At 50.0% G+C, this 18,283-nt stretch overlaps 1 protein-coding gene across 2 annotated transcripts in view; it reads right to left on the bottom strand.

Moving 5' to 3' along the window:
- Positions 1-17,121, bottom strand: part of IGFBP2 (insulin like growth factor binding protein 2) — a 29,290-nt gene extending 12,169 nt beyond the window's left edge. Inside the window, exons 1-3 of one of the 2 annotated variants that reach the window (XM_077957524.1) lie at positions 11,546-11,749; positions 11,038-11,262; positions 10,157-10,327 (exon numbers count right to left, since the gene is read on the bottom strand). Coding sequence is in view for 1 of the 2 variants with exons in the window: in XM_015110935.3 (XP_014966421.3) it covers positions 16,647-17,091 (445 nt within the window). In the remaining variant the exon portion in view is untranslated. Of the gene's footprint in view, positions 1-10,156; positions 10,328-11,037; positions 11,263-11,545; positions 11,750-16,646 lie in introns of those variants that run through there. The other variant, XM_015110935.3, reaches the window with a different exon arrangement.
- Positions 17,122-18,283: the final 1,162 nt, after the last annotated feature.

Here is an 18,283-nt window from a genome sequence, read left to right as displayed (position 1 = left end):
CCAACACAGCAAAAACCTGTCTCTGCCAAAAATACAAAAATTAGCTGGGCGTGGTGGCGCATGCCTGAGGTCCCAGCTACTTGAGAGGCTGAGGCACAAGAATCACTTGAACCCAGGAGGTGGAGTTTACTTCTTGAGTGAGCCAAGATTGCACTACTGCACTCCAGCCTGAGCGACAAAGCAAGACCCTGTCTCAAGAAAAAAAAAAAAAAAATGTGTGAACAATCAATTTCTTGAATGGGTAAATAAAAGCTATATCGGCCATGTGAGCAGAAGGCTAGAAGGCTAGGTGATGTCTGATCCGCAGAATGGCCAAATGCATGGAAAAAATGAGTTATGAGAGAGTTCTGCCATAAGATCTATTTGCATATTTCTTCTAAAGCTTGGTTTTGATTGCATAAATTCTATATATTGCTAAATATCAAAGCTCTCTGCCATTTGATGGAAGTCCTTAAGCAAGAATGAATTTGCCTAAATTACTTTAATTTTGTTTACAGAATTTAGGGGGAGGGACAAAGGGAAGGAGGCTAGGCAGTGGCTCATAATCACCAAGCATGCTCAGTTGAGACAGGGCTCATAAACACACCAGCACATACAGGAAACAGCTTTTGTTGGAGAGAATTCAAAGCCAGTCTGGGTGGTCACCAAACTCCATCTATCATGTGGCCACTATGTTCAATAGCACAGCCCACCAACCGGCTGGGATTAGTAATTCAGGCCATGCTAGAGGTAGAGAGGGAGGCAGAAGTTAGGAAAAAGGAAGAGTAAAATGGGGGTTCTATTTGTTACCTTTTTAGCTAAAGTTTAACCTGAGGTCCTGAGACTTTGTGGGTGAGTAACACTGTTCATGTGTCTTCCCCTGACTTTTTTTTTTAAAGGTCAGAGGGAGCAGTGGCCTCTCACACTGGAATTCTGAATAGTGTGCACAGATGTCTGTCATGGTATAAGCTGGCACCAAGGACACATACCAGCTTGGTTAATGACATCCTCCCGACTGATCATTCTATCTCCTGAGGATACCCAGTTTCATTCACTGTAAACTCCCTTCCTATTCCTTCTCACCCCCTGAGCCCTTCCTTCCTGCAACGGAGCCAGCCATGCAACACCTGACATCTTTCCATCCTTCAGCAACAGACCAGTCACTCCTGAGCATGGTTTTCCAACACAGGTGGTCCCTCCTCTCCGAGTTTCCTTTGTGGTAGTAAATGACTGCAAACAGCCTTTTCAGATGTTTCAGATCCACAAGTCCCCTAGGTTAGAAGACTAAATGAGTGCAAGAACTGGCCTTTCTCTTCTGAGAATCATCTCCCTCCACTTGGAGCTACCACAGGCCAATCGCCCAGCTGAGTGCTGAAGAGCTCAGTGACCTCTGTGTTGAGTGGCAAGCCTAAGAGGCACTGGCCACTGCCCTTCCACGGTGACAGAACACCTACAGGAGATGATGCAGCACCAAGGGAGGGCAGAGAGGCCCCACCGGGCTGATGAATCCCCTCCACATCAAACCACTCTGCAAACTCTTTTTGGATTTCCTTTGAAGTACCAGCTTTTGGGTTTGAAGTCTTGGCCAAGCAGTCCTAGTGTGGGAAGAAGGACTGAGGTTCGATCCTGACTTGGCCACCACCCCTAGGATTCTGAGTGATGCTAAGCAGGGTGTTGAACTTGGGCAGGTGTCAGCGTACTCGTGTGTAAATTCAGGGAATTAGACCAGGTCAGAGGATCCCAAACACAGCTCTTCATCAGAAATCATCTGACGACCTTGCTAAAAATAAGAGCCCTGGACCCCAGCCCCAGAAAGTCAGAGGCAAGGACTAAGGAATCTGTATGTTGAGTGATACCTCTCCTCTCAAGCTCTGGCATTGCCAGGCCCCCATGCCTTTGTGATTCTCTCTGTTCTGTCTGGGTTTCCTGAAGAACTTCTTGGTGAGGAGAGAACAATGCCTCCTCTTTTCAAGAGAGGTGGTCTCAGGTACACGCTTTGCAGAGACACAGCCTCGTGAGCTCATCCACTCATGGGTTTGTAAACATACACATATGCTTGCTTGGATACATGCAGAGGGGCCTCTCCTGGCCAGGCGTCATGGAGGTTTCTAGAGCATGCTCTCATGCTGCCATCTCATCTCGGGCTCCCCCCGAGTGAGCAGAAACAGCACAGCCTCTCCAGAGCCTCCCTGCGTGTACACTCTCCAAAGGGCTCCTTTATAAACATCAGGGTCATTCCTGGAATTGCAAAGACCTGGGGAGGATCAGGGCTGAGGCAGACAGTTTGAGAACACAAAAACATGCTCAAATTCAGCCAAGGTCCTCTGGGGCCCTGTGAGCCACGCTGTCCTTGAAGAGCCAGAGAAATTGATATCAAGATGGCAAACAGCACTATCAGCTTTCACGCCTTTCCACGGGTCCCAGACATCTCTCCTCGGGTTCAACTAAAGCCATCCAGGAACCTGGCAAGGTGACCTAGTTGCTGAGGCCCAAGTGAGTAGACTGTGCTTTGATTCAAACTTGAACCAGGGACTATGGGAATGGGAAGAATGTGCCTGACCCAGCAATTCTACTTCTCTCTACATGTGCACAGGGACACATGTACAAAAATGGTCATTACAGCATTATTTGTAGTGGTAAAAACACTATTAGCAACCAGATCCAAAAGTCTTTCAACGGCTGAATGGATAAATAAAATCAGTAGGGTAATACAAAGGAACAATATATGGCAGTTAAAAAGAATATCTCTGACCTATGAATGTCAACATTAGATCTCAGACATCTAATGTTAAGAGGGAAAAGAAAACCTCCGTGTACATTTTCAATTTTTTTTCACAATATTGGACAATATTGGTCTTCTATCACATATATGCATATAGATGCAATATATGGAAACATAGGCATATTAGTCATCTATCATACATATGCAAATCTACTTAGCTAAGAAAGATAAACACTAAGTACTGCATGCTAGTGGGCTAAATATCAACCACTCACAGTTCTGGGTGGTAGACTTGTGTTATTACATTGTTCTTTGTACTTTTCTGCATTTTTTAAATCTTCTTTTAAAAAAGTCACCTCTCAGGGCCGGGCACAGTGGCTCATGCCTGTAATCCCAGCACTTTGGGAGGCCAAGGCAGGTGGATCATGAGGTCAGGAGTTCAAGACCAGCCTGGCCAATATGGTGAAACCCTGTCTCTACTAAAAATACAAAAATTAGACGGGCATGGTGGCGCACGCCTGTAATCCCAGCTACTCGGGAGGCTGAGGCAGGAGAATCGCTTGAACCCAGGAGGCGAAGGTTGCAGTGAGCCAAGATCGCACCACTGACTCCAGCTTGGGTGAGAGTGAGACTCCGTCTCAAAAAATAAAGTCACCTCTCACACCAACCACCCCTCACCTTCCTCATCAAGCAGAGCTGTCAGTAACCTCAAGTGTTCCTGAAGCCCTACTGGAAGAGGACCAAACAATAGTGACATGGTGGACGTCACCACCACTCTCATTGGCCAGGGCCATGATGTTACCAGGGTCACTTGTGTACCAGTCAGAACCTAGCCCTGGGCTCCTGGCCAGTTCTCTATGCCATGAAGAACTTGGAAATGAGTCAGAAAGAAGACCCAAAGATAGCAGAAGAGGGTCACAGAATTAAGAAGGGGGAGATGAAGTAATCAAGATGACTCAGGCCTGACAACTGAAAGCCAAGGGACAAGCCCATCCCAGTGCTGCCAGAGGGTGCTGAGTGGTGGAGGTGTCCAAGGACCAGGAAAACCCAAGGGAAGGGAAAGAGCTGTTCTGTCTCCCCAGGGATCAGAGAGAAAACAGCCTTAAACTAAAACAGGAGAGATCCAAGTTAGAAGCCTTCCAAGAATTTCATAAGAACAAAACAAGTGATAAATTGCAGATGGGAAGAAATTGCACAGACTCCCTCTGGTATAACTTAGTAGAAACCTTTTGAGGAGGAAGAAGGATGAACAATATGGCCTCCAAGTGTCCAAAAGCCACTAGATTGCATTGATGAAAAGCACTGCTGTAGGTGGGAGGATGGGCTTGAGCCTGGGAGGTGGAGGTTGCAGTAAGCTGAGATCGTGCAACTGCATTCCAGCCCGGGTGACAGAGTCAGACCTTGTCTCAAAAAAACAAATAAATAAGGGCCTGGCACAGTGGCTCACGCCTGTAATCCCAGCACTTTGGGAAGCCAAAGCTAACGAGTCTCACCCTGGCTAACACGGTGAAACCCTGTCTCTACTAAAAAATACAAAAATTAGCCGGGCATGGTGGCAGGCACCTGTAGTCCCCGCTAATCGGGAGACTGAGGCAGGAGAATCATGAGAACCCGGGAGGCGGAGCTTGCAGTAAGCCGAGATCGCACCACTGCACTCCAGCCTGGGCATGAGAGGGAGACTCCATGTCAAAAAAAATAAATAAGTAAAATAAAACAAATAAAAATTTTAAAAAAATTTTAAAAAGAAAAGCACTGCTAGGTAAAGTCTTCTGGTAATTTGTCCCAACTTTCTTCAGAGCACTCTAGCCTGAGTTCATTGCCAAAAAGCTGTAGGTCTGTGCATTCTCTTAGTCCTTCTAAGGATGGAAGCTTCCTGAAGACATAAACTTGATCTTAGCTTCCATACAGCCTTCCATACTTAGTGAATGGAGGACAGGAGAGAAGACATTCCGTGTCCTCAATTTACATTTTTGGAAGGAAGACACCGTGCTTTTTTCTTCCAAGACTGAAGAAGGAGAAGCCTGTCCAACTTGACTCTCTTACTTTCGTAACTTTATTCACCATGAAGGGACTTCATTGTTTAACATCAAGCTCTTCCCAAGAGCCTTGGTCAAAAGACTAAAAGAGCTACCTGTTTATTTGCATAGGACGTATATACATCTCTACTGACTTGGTTTCTTTTTTATTCACCTTTCTAAAATGCTTTTCTTGTCCCCCTCCAGCATGAAGAAGCATGTGTTACAGGTGGTATGACAACTGCTTTATCATATGTTCTCCCAGCTGACACACAGCATATACTTAATGTTTACACATTAGAAAAGGTGACCATCTGATATGGTTTGGCTGTGTCCCCACCCAAATCTCATCATGAATGGTAGCTTCCACAATTCCTACATGTTGTGGGAGGGACCCAGTGGGAGGTAATTGAATCATGGGGGTAGGTCTTTCCCATGCTGTTCTCGTGATAGTGAACAAGTCTCATGAGATCTGATGGTTTTATAAAGGGGAGTTTCCCTGCACAAGCTCTCGTCTGCCACCATGTGAGACGTGCCTTTCACCTTCTGCCATGATTGTGAAGCCTCCCCAGCCACATGGAACTGTGAGTCTATTAAACCTCTTTCTTTTGTAAATTTCCCAGTCTTGGATATGTCTTTACCAGCAGCATGAAAACAGGCTAATACACTATCAAACAGCATCTAGCACTTGCCCAAGAGTACCCTGTTACATTAAGTCTTTTTCTCATTCTTCTGGTCTTTGCCTCACCATCTAGGGCCCATATCAGCAAGAGTGGTTAAGAGTCAATAAAGGCAGTGAGCAAGTAGAACCATGAGATGGGATGGGAAGGACACATGCTTCTCCCACATTCAAACAACTCAGTTTCGATGATGCAGTCCCACAGCCCCACTCCCATGGTGTAACAAAGGCTGAATCCTACCAACCTTTCCCATCACCCTCCCCTTCCACTGTCCTCTTCTCCATCCCCATAACTCTGCTCTCAGATATTCCAGGCCTGACAAATTGAACCCACAGGATGCAAAAAGAAATTTAAAACCTGCAAAGATGTTCAGGATTGCTGGCCACTCTCAAACCAGCACAAGAAGTGTCTTGAATATAAATAAGTGTCTTTAAATAGGTCACCATGCTTTTCTCTGTCTTCAACTAAAGTTCACTAATTTTGTCTGATAGTATATCATATCAATCACCTTCCTTGGCTATGCTCTCATGGTTTAAGAGGCAGTGAACCAACCCAGAGACAACCAGCAGAGCCTCAAGTGGGAGTCCTAACTTCTGGGGTATAAATGGGACATGGTTGGTCATTAAGCTGTTGGTAGAACCACAGGCACAATGGTCATGACTGCCCCCTGGAAAACTCAAATACTGACTCCTCTCTGGACTCACTGAAGGCTTTCCAAAGCAAAGTGGCAGCTGTCCAGGTAAGTCACACTCAAGGGAAAAAGTCACACCTGCTAACAGGATTCTTGAAATGACCAATCAGAAAACATCCAAAAACAGGTTTCTGCCATTCTCCTGTTCTGTGTTTCAAGAATCAGAACCTGCACTACCTCATTTGATTATCCGAGTTTCTGTGCTACGTGGCTTGCATGTTTACTGTTATTATCAAGCAGGCACATGAGGTTGATAATTTCTTATCCCCTTCACACTTGATAAATGAGCTAGAGAATTGGAGGCCAACTGCACAAAGTCATGTAGCCAGTGGCCAAAACCAAGCCCAGGTTGTTAACCAACCAGATGGTACCTGGTCACTTGGCATCACCTAAGGAAAGACTCTCAGGCAAGACCTTTTAGCCCCAGGGCTTAATTTCTTCCCCTCCCCATCTCTATGGGACCCCAACTTTCTCCAGAAGTAGGCTATCAGTCACGTCAGCAGCCCCGCCCAACCGCAAAAGCCTCTTTGATCCAGTAAACCCGTCCTACCCCACCCCCTTTATCCTGCCTGACACACCTCCTGCCACTGTTGCTACAGCAACCGCTCAGCATTATCAGGAAGTCACAGGGGCAGGACACAGGGCACAAGGGAATTGCCATTTTCATTTTTTTCTTGGCCTTGGGCATTTTAGAGAACAAGTTCACCACCCAGAGGCAACTTGGCACCTCCATCCAGAAGTAAAGACAATAGACCTAAAAGAAACTTCCTAGAGAGTGGCATAAAGGAACATTTTTGAGAAGATATGCCTTAATTACTACCTCCCAGGGAAAAGGAGCTTTTCCAGAAAGCAGTATATAATTCACTGCTTTTCTGCATGTGTGAGTCTGGTGAAATGGAGAGCTGGAAGAAGAATCTAGAGACCCAGACTACAATCTGGTCTGTGCTTGCCTTGGCAGTTGAACCTGAATGTAGCCTTGATTTCTTCATTTGTTAAGTGGAGAGAATTGAGGCTAAAACAGAGCTGGGGCAGGAAGTGGGAGGGGGGAACAATATAAAACAAACAAACAAAAAAAACCAAAATGAGCTTTCTGGTAGAAGCACACAATGTCTAGAAAAAAAAGCCATTTTGTTTATCATTGTTATATCACTTATTCTTTGAGGTGGCACCCTTTGTTTAGTGCCAATGACTGACTCTCCACCCCAGAGACCAACCTGAATCCTTCCAGCTGAAACACCCCCCTCTTCTCAATTTCTAATAGAATGGAACACATTGAGTAGGCACAACTTCCTCCCTACCTCCAACCTACCAAGGACTTCCGGGGCTCAGTCTCCCTCTTCCCTTTGACTTCCTGGCTCAGACAGCTCAGTTCCTTGCATGAACACAGGCTGCCACACCTTCACAGTCCTCCACTAATTAGAAACCTCCCCAGGCTTCACTAGAGGCCAACTCCACCAGGGCCTATGGGCGAATTCCACTGCCCAGCAGCTGGTGGTTTGCCAGCCCCTGCCCCCTTCTCCCCAATCTTCCCTCCTGCCCTGCCTCCCAACAGCCAGGAAGAGATGTGGGGCTGGCAGCCAGAAGGGCCCCAAGGACTGCCAAGTGTCCCTCCCCCCACCCACAGAAAAAAGGAAAGAGAAAAATTCCTGACTACAGTCGCTCTGTATTTCTTTCCGGGAGAGCTGGCTTTTTGAGCAAAGTCTCCCTCTGAGTCTTGACTGACACCCAGGGGCTGAGCCAGCCCAGATCTTCCCTGGCTTTGTTAAGGAACAGGAGTGGCCGGAGAAGGAGGAGGGAAGAGTCAGGGGTTAGCAGCCAAGGAGGAGGAGAGGCATAGGGAGATGGTCCATTCTTCAGGAGAAGAAAAAAAAATCGACATCCCATCCAGCCTGCTCTTTGTGAGTGTGGAGGGTGGGAGCAGATGAAATTACTCTGGAACTGAAAACCAACACATTTCTCTGGACCTACTATCCCATCTGTAAAAGGGGCTTTTCCTTTCCTGCCTCCACCATGGAAGCCCTCCAAGAGTCTGAGACAAGTTTGTCCAACCTGCAGCCCAGAAGAGCTTTGAATGTGGCCCAACACAATTTCATAGACTTTCTTAAAACATTACGAGATTTTTTTTGCAATTTTTTTTAGTTCATCAGCTATGGTTAGTGTTAGTATATTTTACATGTGGCCCAAGATAATTCTTCTTCCAAGTGGCCCAGGGAAGCCAAAAGGTTGGACACCCCTGGTCTAACATGATCATCCACCCCAGATTCCCAGTGGCAGTACTGTGCCTTGTCCCCAGCCCTGATTTCACCGTAAGTGTATTCTGACCCTCCGAGACTGAAGCATCTGCCTTCTCTGCTTTCCTGGGGCCTTGCCTCGTTAGATGCTGGAAAAGAAAGTCTTCGGCATCATTGTGCACAGACAGGCTGCCATTTCAGAGGGCTTTTTGGTACCACAGATGGAATCAGACATTAGGTAGAACCCCAGTACTCAGAAGACACTCCCCCAACCCAGCGTTTCTATGGAGAATCCATCAGCCCCTTGCAAAATGAGATGCTGCTCCCCAACTCAGGAGTAAACTCTGGAGACAATGTAGCAAGAAAACATCACTTTTTTGGAAAGAGCTTCCAGTTTCCTTGCCAGGATCAAGTTCAGTGCATTCTGGCATCCCAGGTTCGGAGATGTGGAAGGTCCATTTTCCTGGTGCAGGAAATGGGTGGCATCGGGGGTCCTCACTGGCTTTGATGACTGCACAATTGCACACCCTTGAGCATGCCATATGTGCTAAATGTGCTTGGACCACTTGGATTCGCTAATACTTAACCCTATTATTCTGAAGTCTGGATCCTTGTAGACTTCCCCTGGAGGGCCATCTATACAGAGAGGACCTTCCCCCACCAGGAGATTTAGTTTCAGGGATTCTCCAGAGCTCTCTGGACACTGATAGCCAGAAGCCTAGGTCTTCTAGGTTGGCTGGCCAGGTGAAGGAGGAACTCAGCCCTGGGTTACCTGCTTATGAACAGCAAGGCCAGCATGAGAACCCACGTGTCCAAGCTCTGGGGCCACCTCTGTTCCCCATAGTCCCTCCAACCCCCATTCTAGACACTGCAGAGAGAAGCTCCCATACCAGAAACAGTCAGTCCTAGACCTTAGGACATGGGATCCAAAGAGCACTGCCCAACTAATCAATTAAAAATGCAAGCCTAGCCAGGTGCGGTGGCTCACGCCTGTAACCCCAGCACTTTGGGAGGCCGAGGCGGGCGGATCACATTTAAAACACAGTTTCATTGCCCTTTCCACAAGCGGCCTCGCTACAGCCCCGTGAAAGTAGGTTGGAGAGGTATGGATATTTCCATTCATAGGTGAAGAGATGGAAATCAAGTGACTCATCACCAAAATGCAAGAGCTTAGGTTTTATATGTAGTTTATAGCTTTACGCACATCTGCGTAGCTGACCCAATGAAGTATTATCAATTTCGGATTTACAAATAAGAAAACTGAGGCTTAGCAAGAAGAAATCTCTTACCTTGGGTGATTAGTACATGGTAGACCACCTGGAATTTGAACCTCCAGAAAGGAGTGGCATGCCTGACCTTTCCAGTCTGGCTTTCATTTTAAAGGCTAGCTAACTGTCATGGAGGAGACATCGCTTGCCAAGACTGTTAAGGCAGCTAACATGTACAAGAACCTACTATGTGTCAGGTACTTGCCATTATCACAGCCACCCTAACACGCACCCTGGAAAAGAGGTAAAATCATTGCTATTTTACCAACAGGGAACTGGCATTGGAGGAAGAGCCTTACTAACTACTGAAGTATTAAGAGACGGGTCTGCAATGGAACCCAGGTCAATATGACAGCAAAGGCCAGGCTGCCTGCGCCATCGTCTGCTACCCAGCAGCTCTTCTCTCAAGAGGCCCACCCTGTGACTTTTTTGTCCCTCTTGACTGACCTCTGTATGCTGGCTACTTACAACTGTGAGGTCCCCAAGCTCCAGGACTTGTGACTCTCCATGGAGTCAAGGGAATCTACATCATTGAAATCTGGCAGAAATTTACTGTACCCCATACATCACCTGCACATGGCAGCTGTCCAGGAACAAAACTGCTGGCCAATACGGTCAAAAGCTTTTCTCCGCCAACAGCCCAACTCCTTGTCCAGCCATGGAGGTAGAGGGGTGCAATGGGAAGGTACCCAGGTTAGCCTCTCAGCACTTTGGTATCGCTGAGTCACCCAGTGTCCACACCTGTGAAAAGGAGGTAGAACGGCCTCTCTCGCAGGGAGGTGGAAGACAGGAGACAAAGTAGGCACAGAAGCCAGTTCATAATAGGGTGAGGACAAATGCGAGCACCACCAATCTCCTGGCAGCTGCCTGCCATCTCAGTGAAATGCTGGCCAGGGACAGGAGAAGCAGAGGGGTCTAGAATATCTGCCAACCAGGTCACCAACTTCCCTCATGAATTCAAGGCAGCATCTCCCTCTTCTATGCCTTGGTTTCAGCAGAAGCCGTGCTAGTGCTAACCCTTATAGGAGAGAATCCCCATTCCCTGGCCTATAGGAGTCCTTTCCCTCAAAGGCCAGTCAACCACCCTCCTCATTTAAGGATTCCAGTTTTTTCAAGCATTATAGTCTCCAGTCACCTACATAATATCCCTCTGATTGGAAGGATCTCTGAGGTTAAGACCACTATATTTTCCACACCATTTTTGAGCCCCGCCCACCTACCTAGCAAGCAGGTGTTGTAGCTGAGCTGGAGTGGGAAAGGCATGGAAGGGAGAAGTGTGGGAGAGGAAAGAATGGTCTGCAGGGACCAAGAGGACAGCATGGACAAGGCAGGAGAGGAAAGAGGGAGTCGGGAACATAGAGAGAAAGGCTGAGACAAAATGCACTCCCCAGATACAGAGTTCCTTAAAAAATTAAAATAGGCCAGGTGCAGTGGCTCACACCTATACTCACAGCACTTTGGGAGGCCAAGGTGGGAGGAAAACCTGAGGTCTGGAGTTCGAGACCAGCTTGGCCAACATGGTGAAACCCCATCTCTACTAAAAATACAAAAATTAGCCGGGCATGGTGGCAGGTGTCTATAATCCCAGCTACTTGGGAGGCTGAGGCAGGAGAATCGCTTGAACTCTCTGGAGGCAGAGGTTGCAGTAAGTCGAGATGGCGCCATTGCACTCCAGCCTGGGTGACAAAGCAAAACTCCATCTCAAAATAAATAAATAAAAAGAAAAATACAAATGAAAATAACAATTCCCAGATACACAGACTCTTTGCAACAACAACAACAAAAAAAAAAAAAAAAACACTAAGCTTTTTTCTTTTGGGTACAGTGTTTTAGTACATGAGAAGGACCAACAACAAAAACAGACGTGGACATGGCCTCACAGCCCCTTTCTGTTCTGCTCCTCCTTCATTCCTTTCAGCAGCCCCCTGTACTGTCCTGCTAGGCATCGTAGGTATTTACCTGTTCTCCATTCCCTTTGGTGCAGAATTTTCAGAACTTCCTCATATCAAAATCGAACAGTTGTGGCCAGGTGCGGTGGCTCATGCCTGTAATCCCAGCACTTTGGGAGGCCGAGGCAGGCAGATCACTTGAGGTTCAGGAGTTTGAGACCAACCTGGCCAACATGGTGAAACCCTGCCTCTACTAAAAATACAAAAATGTTAGCTGTGTGTGGTGATGCACACGTGAATTCCCAGCTACTCGGGAGGCTGAGGCAGGAGAATCGCTTGAACCTAGGAGGTGGAGGCTGCAGTGAGCCGAGATCATGCCACTGCACTCCAGTCTGGGCAACAGAGCGAGACTCCATCTCAAAAAAAAAAAAAAAAATTGAACAGTTGTACCTCCCATTTTCTATGGGAATGAACAGCCCAGCCGAGAACCAACTGGAAGCCACCTGATGACTGTAGAACAGTTCTCTCCAAGTCAGCTCTCAAAGGTCAGATAATGAGTGAATGGATATGCTCCTACTTTCGGGTAACCCATGGCTTTTGCTTTTTTTTTTTTTTTTTTTTTTTTTTTTGAGACGGAGTTTCACTCTTGTTGCCCAGGCTGGAGTGGAGTGGTGCCATCTCAGCTCACCACAACCGCCATCTCCCGGGTTCAAGCGATTCTCCTACCTCAGAGTCCCGAGCAGCTGGGACTACAGGCACGTGCCACCATGCCCAGCTAATTGTTGCATTTTTATTAGAGACAGGGTTTCACCATATTGACCAAGCTGGTCTTGAATTCCTGACCTCAGGTGATCCGCCCACCTCAGCCTCCCTAAGTGCTGGAATTACAGGCGTGAGCCACCGCGCCTAGCCAACCTGTGGCATTTTTTTTTTTTTTTTTTTTTTTGAGATGGAGTTTTTTTGCTCTGTCGCCCAGGCTGGAGAGCAGCAGTGCAATCCCAGCTCACTGCAACCTCCGCCTCCCAGGTTCAAGCAATTCTCCTGCCTCAGCCTCCCAAGCAGCTGGGACTACAGGCATGCTCCACCATGCCCAGGTAATTTTTCTATTTACTTGTAGTAGAGAAGGGGTTTCACTATACTGGCCAGGCTGGTCTCCGAACTCCTGACCTAGTGATCCACCTGCCTCGGCCTCCCAAAGTGCTGGGATTACAGGCGTGAGTCACCACGCCCGGCCCCATGGCATTTTTATAGAACTCATTTCCAGCCCCGAGCCTGAAGGAATGATTTGCCTGAAAGTCTTAAAGCTCAGTACTGAAGTAGGCCAACAGTGAGTACTATCTAAGCCTCCCTCTTCCCTCTGCCTGACAGGAAACTCAATAGTCCACTTGGCCAAGAGCCATTGTGTAGACAGACCCTCGGGAATACAACAGATGGGTTTTTCTCTGCTTCCAGGCTCTACTACCTATTCTAACCCAGAGATTCCTGTGCCCCATTTTTCTCAGATTCCTTAACATTGTTACATAGAATTTTTCTGTTCTCAAACCTTCCTCAAATATCTCGTCTAAAGAAGTGGGTCATTATGACCACACAAAGGGACCTATCGCAGTAAATGTTTGGGGCGTATATGGAAGGCGAGTAGGGAAATTTCAAACAAAGACCCGGATTCCGCAGCTTCCTCAAACTGCAGTCCACCATGGGCAATGGCAGCCCCAGGCGTCAGAAAGCATGCCACTTGCCTCACTGGTCCAGAATCTGTCCGGCCACACCCTTCAGAGAGGCCCTGCCTCCAAGGCCAGGGTGCACACTGCCACACCCTGCTTGGTCTCCTAGACAGGCGCTTCCCCATCTCCTTCTTTCATGAACAGTGGTGACTGGTGACTCAGGCAGCACTGCTTAGCAGAACTAGCGCTGGGAGTCCTGTCCAGATGGGGGGAAGGGAGGTGGAAGGTAGTGGTGTTAACAATCAGTGACAGTAGATCCCACTCATTTCCCTAGTCTATTTTACGACTTTGAACTCAGTATGCAAATTTATGCAAGACGAGATGCAAAGCAGTACTCTGAGCCAGAAGTCCCGTTGCTTTTTCCCCCTTTTTTTTTGAAGCTGCACTGAACCACTGTAAATCAGTGCTCGCCTCTTCCCCCCTTTATTCTTCCCAGGCAACTGCAGATGCAGAGCCTCCCCAGGCCCGCCCGCCTGCCTGCCTGCCTGCCTGCCTGTCTGCCCGCCCTGGGACTTTGAATGACTACACATTTCTATAGCACCTTTATACGTGCAGCGGGCCAGACGGCCACTCGGGCGGCCCCACCCCTCAGTATAATCCCCTGCATTGTACACGGTAGGGAAGGAGGCTGGGGAGATACTGAGGGAATCGGTCTAGACCAGCCTTAATTTTGAAAGGGCCTGGCCTGGCCCAACCCTGTTCCCTCCTCGACCCTGACATTTCTAGGCACTTCTGTCCTCTCCACCACCAAACACATACACATGCTTTTAGAGTCCCAACTTCAAGCAGATCTCAGGGTCTCCTTTCGGTTTTTCTTCTAGGCCTACCCACCCCTTCCCCCAAGTCTGACTTCTCAGTTTCTTTGAACCAACAAGCCCCAGCCCACCATCCCCGTGGGATACAGGCTCACCACCACCCACTCCTTCCACCCACTGATGTGCCCACCCCCACCCCTGCATCCTTGCCATCCCCAGGAAGCCAGCAGCAACACAGCCCCTGAGTCCCGGGAACAAAGACAAAAGAGCTAACAGCAAAGCCGGAACTGCTGAGGTTCGCTGCCTCGAAATAAGAGGGTATGTTTAAAATTCTCAAAAGCAACCTGCTCAAAGAGGAATGCAGGCTGGAGGGGGGTGCTCATTCTTCGGAGGGGAGAGAAGAGGGGACGGGAGATGGAATGGGAGGCAGAGGATTCAGTGCTAAGATCTCCGTCTGGGCCAGGCCCCACCCAACTCGGACCCAGCACTCTCCATCCAGTGACCCCAAGTCTCTGCCCCAGCCTAAGACCCTCTCCCGCACAAAAGCCTCCAACCTTGACCCCTTTTCCTCCTGCACCCTGAGGCTCCTTCCCGAAGTGCTCCCCTCCCCCAGCCCGACTCTTTCTCAGGCACCCCTGACATTGGTCACTTCTTTTGAGTGCACCCACTCAGCTTCCAGCCCCGCCCCCCACCTTCCACCCCTGCTTAACATCCCCTCTTCCCAGGCTGGTGCACAAAAATGCGGAAGGCGTCTGGGCACTGGGGAGGAGAAGGCAGCTGGGGCAAGCTGGCGGAAGGGAGTCCCATAACCAGGCAGAAAATCCAGAGTGCCATTCTTCCCATGAACTCACCCCATTGTCCCTGGCCTCCCCTGACAACTCCCCCCCACCCCCTTCAGGCTCCAGGGAAAAGTGAATGGGAGAAAATCTGCCGCATCTGTTCCTGGCTAAAGACCCTAACCGGCTTCAGGGATTTGGGAAGTAGAATTGGTTTTCAGGCTTAGAGTGAAACGAACGAAGAGTAGAAGAAAAAAAAAAAGTAAAACGTTAAAGAAGGAAAGGCATCACACACTTTATTAAAACCGTCAGCAGCCGAACCATCCTATGAACTTAGAGGCCTTTCAAAAAGTTCACCCTGCTGAGGAAGATGTTTAGTTTGTCAGAGTTCAGCTCAGAAACTGCACAGCACCTCCCCGGTGGACCACAAGGGGTGATGAGGAGGAACGCAGGACTAGGGGACAGGCACCCCGCAGTGAAAGGATTTCGTGGGGGCTTTTTCCTTTCATTGTTACTTTCTAAGAGAAGCAGGAGGGAAGGGTTAACTTGCAGGCAGGCTAGGGAAGGAAGCGAGCCGAGGAAGAAGAAAGGGACTGAGAGGCTCCACTCAGAGGAAGCCCTAACTTGCTCTGTACTCCAGATCAAAATGTGCTAAAGAAACAGAAGAAAGATTTCAACTCTGACCCCTAATTCCATTCTCAAGGAGAACAGGGGAAAAAACAATAGCAGACCAGGAGAAGGGAGGCGGGCTGGTGCATGGGGTGGGGGGCTTACGAAGACCTCAGAAGCTAAAAAGCAAGATTCTTGTTTTCACTTTTTCTTTTTAAGTTTGATAAACTTAGACTCACTTGCTTTTTCAGCAACAGCAGCAGGCAGCGGACACTTTTCACCACTGTCTCCAAGAGGAAAGAAAATAATTACAGCTTCCTCCCGACCACTGGGGCAGAGGCTTTCGTAATTTAAAAAAAAAAAAAAAAAAAAAAAGTGACCTCCTTAGAGACTGGTTGTGTCCCTCAAATAACTTTTTGGGAGGGATGAGGGCCCCCGAACAAAGAATATCGGGTCCCCATTCTATCCTACAGGAAGGGGTCCCTCAATTTAGGATACGGGCGGGGGTGGGGGGTGGCAACGCATCTCTCTTGCCTTTCGATCTGGGGCCCAGATGCGAAACTGCACAGCCTGGCTGCCCCCGTCCCGGGAATGCAGCTGGCGATCCGGCTTAAGTTACATTGATTCAGCTGCTAGGAGACCCCTCGCCTACCAAATGCCTCCCTTTTATTTTTCCATTCAACGTGGTAGCAAGAGCCCTGCTCGTTCCCTAGGGAGAAACAGTAGTGTTCGTTTTCATTTTTCTCCTAAGCGACCCATCCTACAAAGTACCAAGTCCTTTCTTTCTAACTCACAACCCCAGTTGAAGGAAGGGTCCCTTGGGACGCCGGGGACGCCGGTGCCTCCTCCTAGCTTACCTCCTCTTCCAAGGTTCCTGGCGTCACTGGCACCCCGCAGCCTCGGCCTCCCAGCAGCGATCCCACCAGGACCCTTGGGTCCTCAAGTAGTGCCCCAAATAAGATTCGAGTTCCTACTCCCATGGATCTGACCACCGTCCCCCTTCTCAGCAAATCCCTCCTCCAGAATAGAAGTCTGGGTCCGTTCCACGCGGGTAAGACTATGGCAACAGGGATGCCTTTCCTCTCCCCATTCATCCCCACCAAATGAGTCGCCACGGCTCTTCCACTTGCTCTAACTCCAGTTCCCCTCCCTGGGCCTGACTTCCCGGTCCCGCTCGCAACAGTCCCCCTTGATCTGGTCCAAGGTCTCCGCTCTGCCGCCCTTAAAAGAGTCCGTGAGGTCCAGCCGCCCGTCGGGCTTCCCCGCTGCCCTCCAAGTTTCTCCCAACTACTTGCTCCAGCCGGCGTTACCTGCAACCTGCTCCGGGCTGGCGCCATACTCGGCGTCCCGGCGCTTCTCACAAGTGCCCTCGCCCATAACCAGCGCCTGCAGGGGCAGCTCGGAGCCCGGGTGGGGATAGCAGCGCAGCCCCTGGCCGCAGCGCGGGGTGTAGACGCCGCACGCCTCGCCCTCCAGCCGGGCGCACACCGAGCAGCAGCCGCAGCCCGGCTCCCGGACTAGCTCGGCGCATGGCATGCGGGCTCCTCCGGCCACCGCGGCCACCGCGGCCGGCGGCGCGACCGGCGGGGGCCCGCAGGCGGCCAGGCGCTCGGGTGTGCAGGGAGGGCAGCGGAACAGCACCTCCGCGTGCGCCCCGCCGCCGCCGCCGCCACTCGCGCCCAGCAGAAGCAGCAGCAGCGGCAGCAGCGGCGGCGGCGGCAGCGGCAGCGCAGGGCAGCCCACTCTCGGCAGCATGCTGGCGGTCGGCAGTGCGGCGCGGCGAGCAAGCGGGCGGGCAGGTGGCACGTCCCTGCGAGCGCGGGAGCCGCCTCCTCCTTTTCTTCCTCCTCCCTCGCCGCCGCAGCCGGGTCCTAAAGGGCCGGCTTCTCCCCGCCCCCTGCCTTCTCCCCTCCCCCTTTTGAAGACCACTCCCTTCCCCCCGACACTCCCTCGCGCCGGCAAGTGCGTGCGCGCACGCCCGCTCGCACACCCCAGCGTTGGCTGCGGGCTCTGGGGGTCGCCTACTCTTCCCGGGCAACGTCCCTCCACACTCTTCTGGCCCTGACTCTGACTCCTGGAGAAGAATACGGATAACTCGCGGGTTTGGATAGGACCGGCGTGGCGGTGGAGAAGAGCGCGTGCTTTTGTCTGCTCTCAGTTCAGTTCGCGAGGACTTCGTTTGCGCACTTCCCATGTAGCCGGCACTGGGCTAACCGCTGGTGAACACAAAGGACATACGGCACCGTTTTGACCTTCCAGTAGATTTCAGTCGGCTCACACCAACTCCTTCCATCCCTTGATATCACCCGCCACTGACACGTGGCTTGGAACAATGACTTCTTGTTGGGTGGTTCCTGCGGAGTTTCAGACCCGTCTAGACCAGACTAGACCCAAACAGCCCCAAATGGTCTTAGTGACTATTGCAGTTTTGCAAACCTGGGAGCTCGTGACTACAACCTATGAGAACCCTAAGTGCAATGCCCCGCAAAACCTGCCCCCTTCCTCTGCCCCAGACCCCCTCCCTTCTCCGCCTGCTGAAATAATCCCTTAGCACCCTGGGCCCCCACCTACAAATCTCGAGGCACTTGTTGCAGGACAGATCCCAGAACACCCATTTGCAGGGGTCTTGGAGAGGTCAATAAGCTCTCCAGGTGTGAGAGACCCGCTCTGGGGTAAGGCCATTTATGGCTGTCTTCAATAATGCAGATGGACAAGGATGACCTCCTTTCATTGTTCTGTTTGATTTACTGAGTCATCTACCCAAGCTGCCCCCAACCCCCATCATTCCAGGCTGGACTCAGCCATAATCATCAACCATCTCCTGGGTTGTGACCCTAACAAAGACCCCTGTCAGAGAGATTCCCTGGGTGAGAGATGAACCATTAAGCTGCCTCCACCGCAGGTTTAATCTCCCTATACCTCAGCGCCCCTCTTCCCCAACCAGACC

This window comes from Macaca mulatta, chromosome 12 (genome assembly GCF_049350105.2).
Source record: "Macaca mulatta isolate MMU2019108-1 chromosome 12, T2T-MMU8v2.0, whole genome shotgun sequence".
NCBI lineage: Eukaryota > Metazoa > Chordata > Mammalia > Primates > Cercopithecidae > Macaca > Macaca mulatta.
The sequence above is the reverse complement of the archived record's forward strand: the minus strand, read 5'-3'. Positions and strand labels throughout refer to the sequence as shown.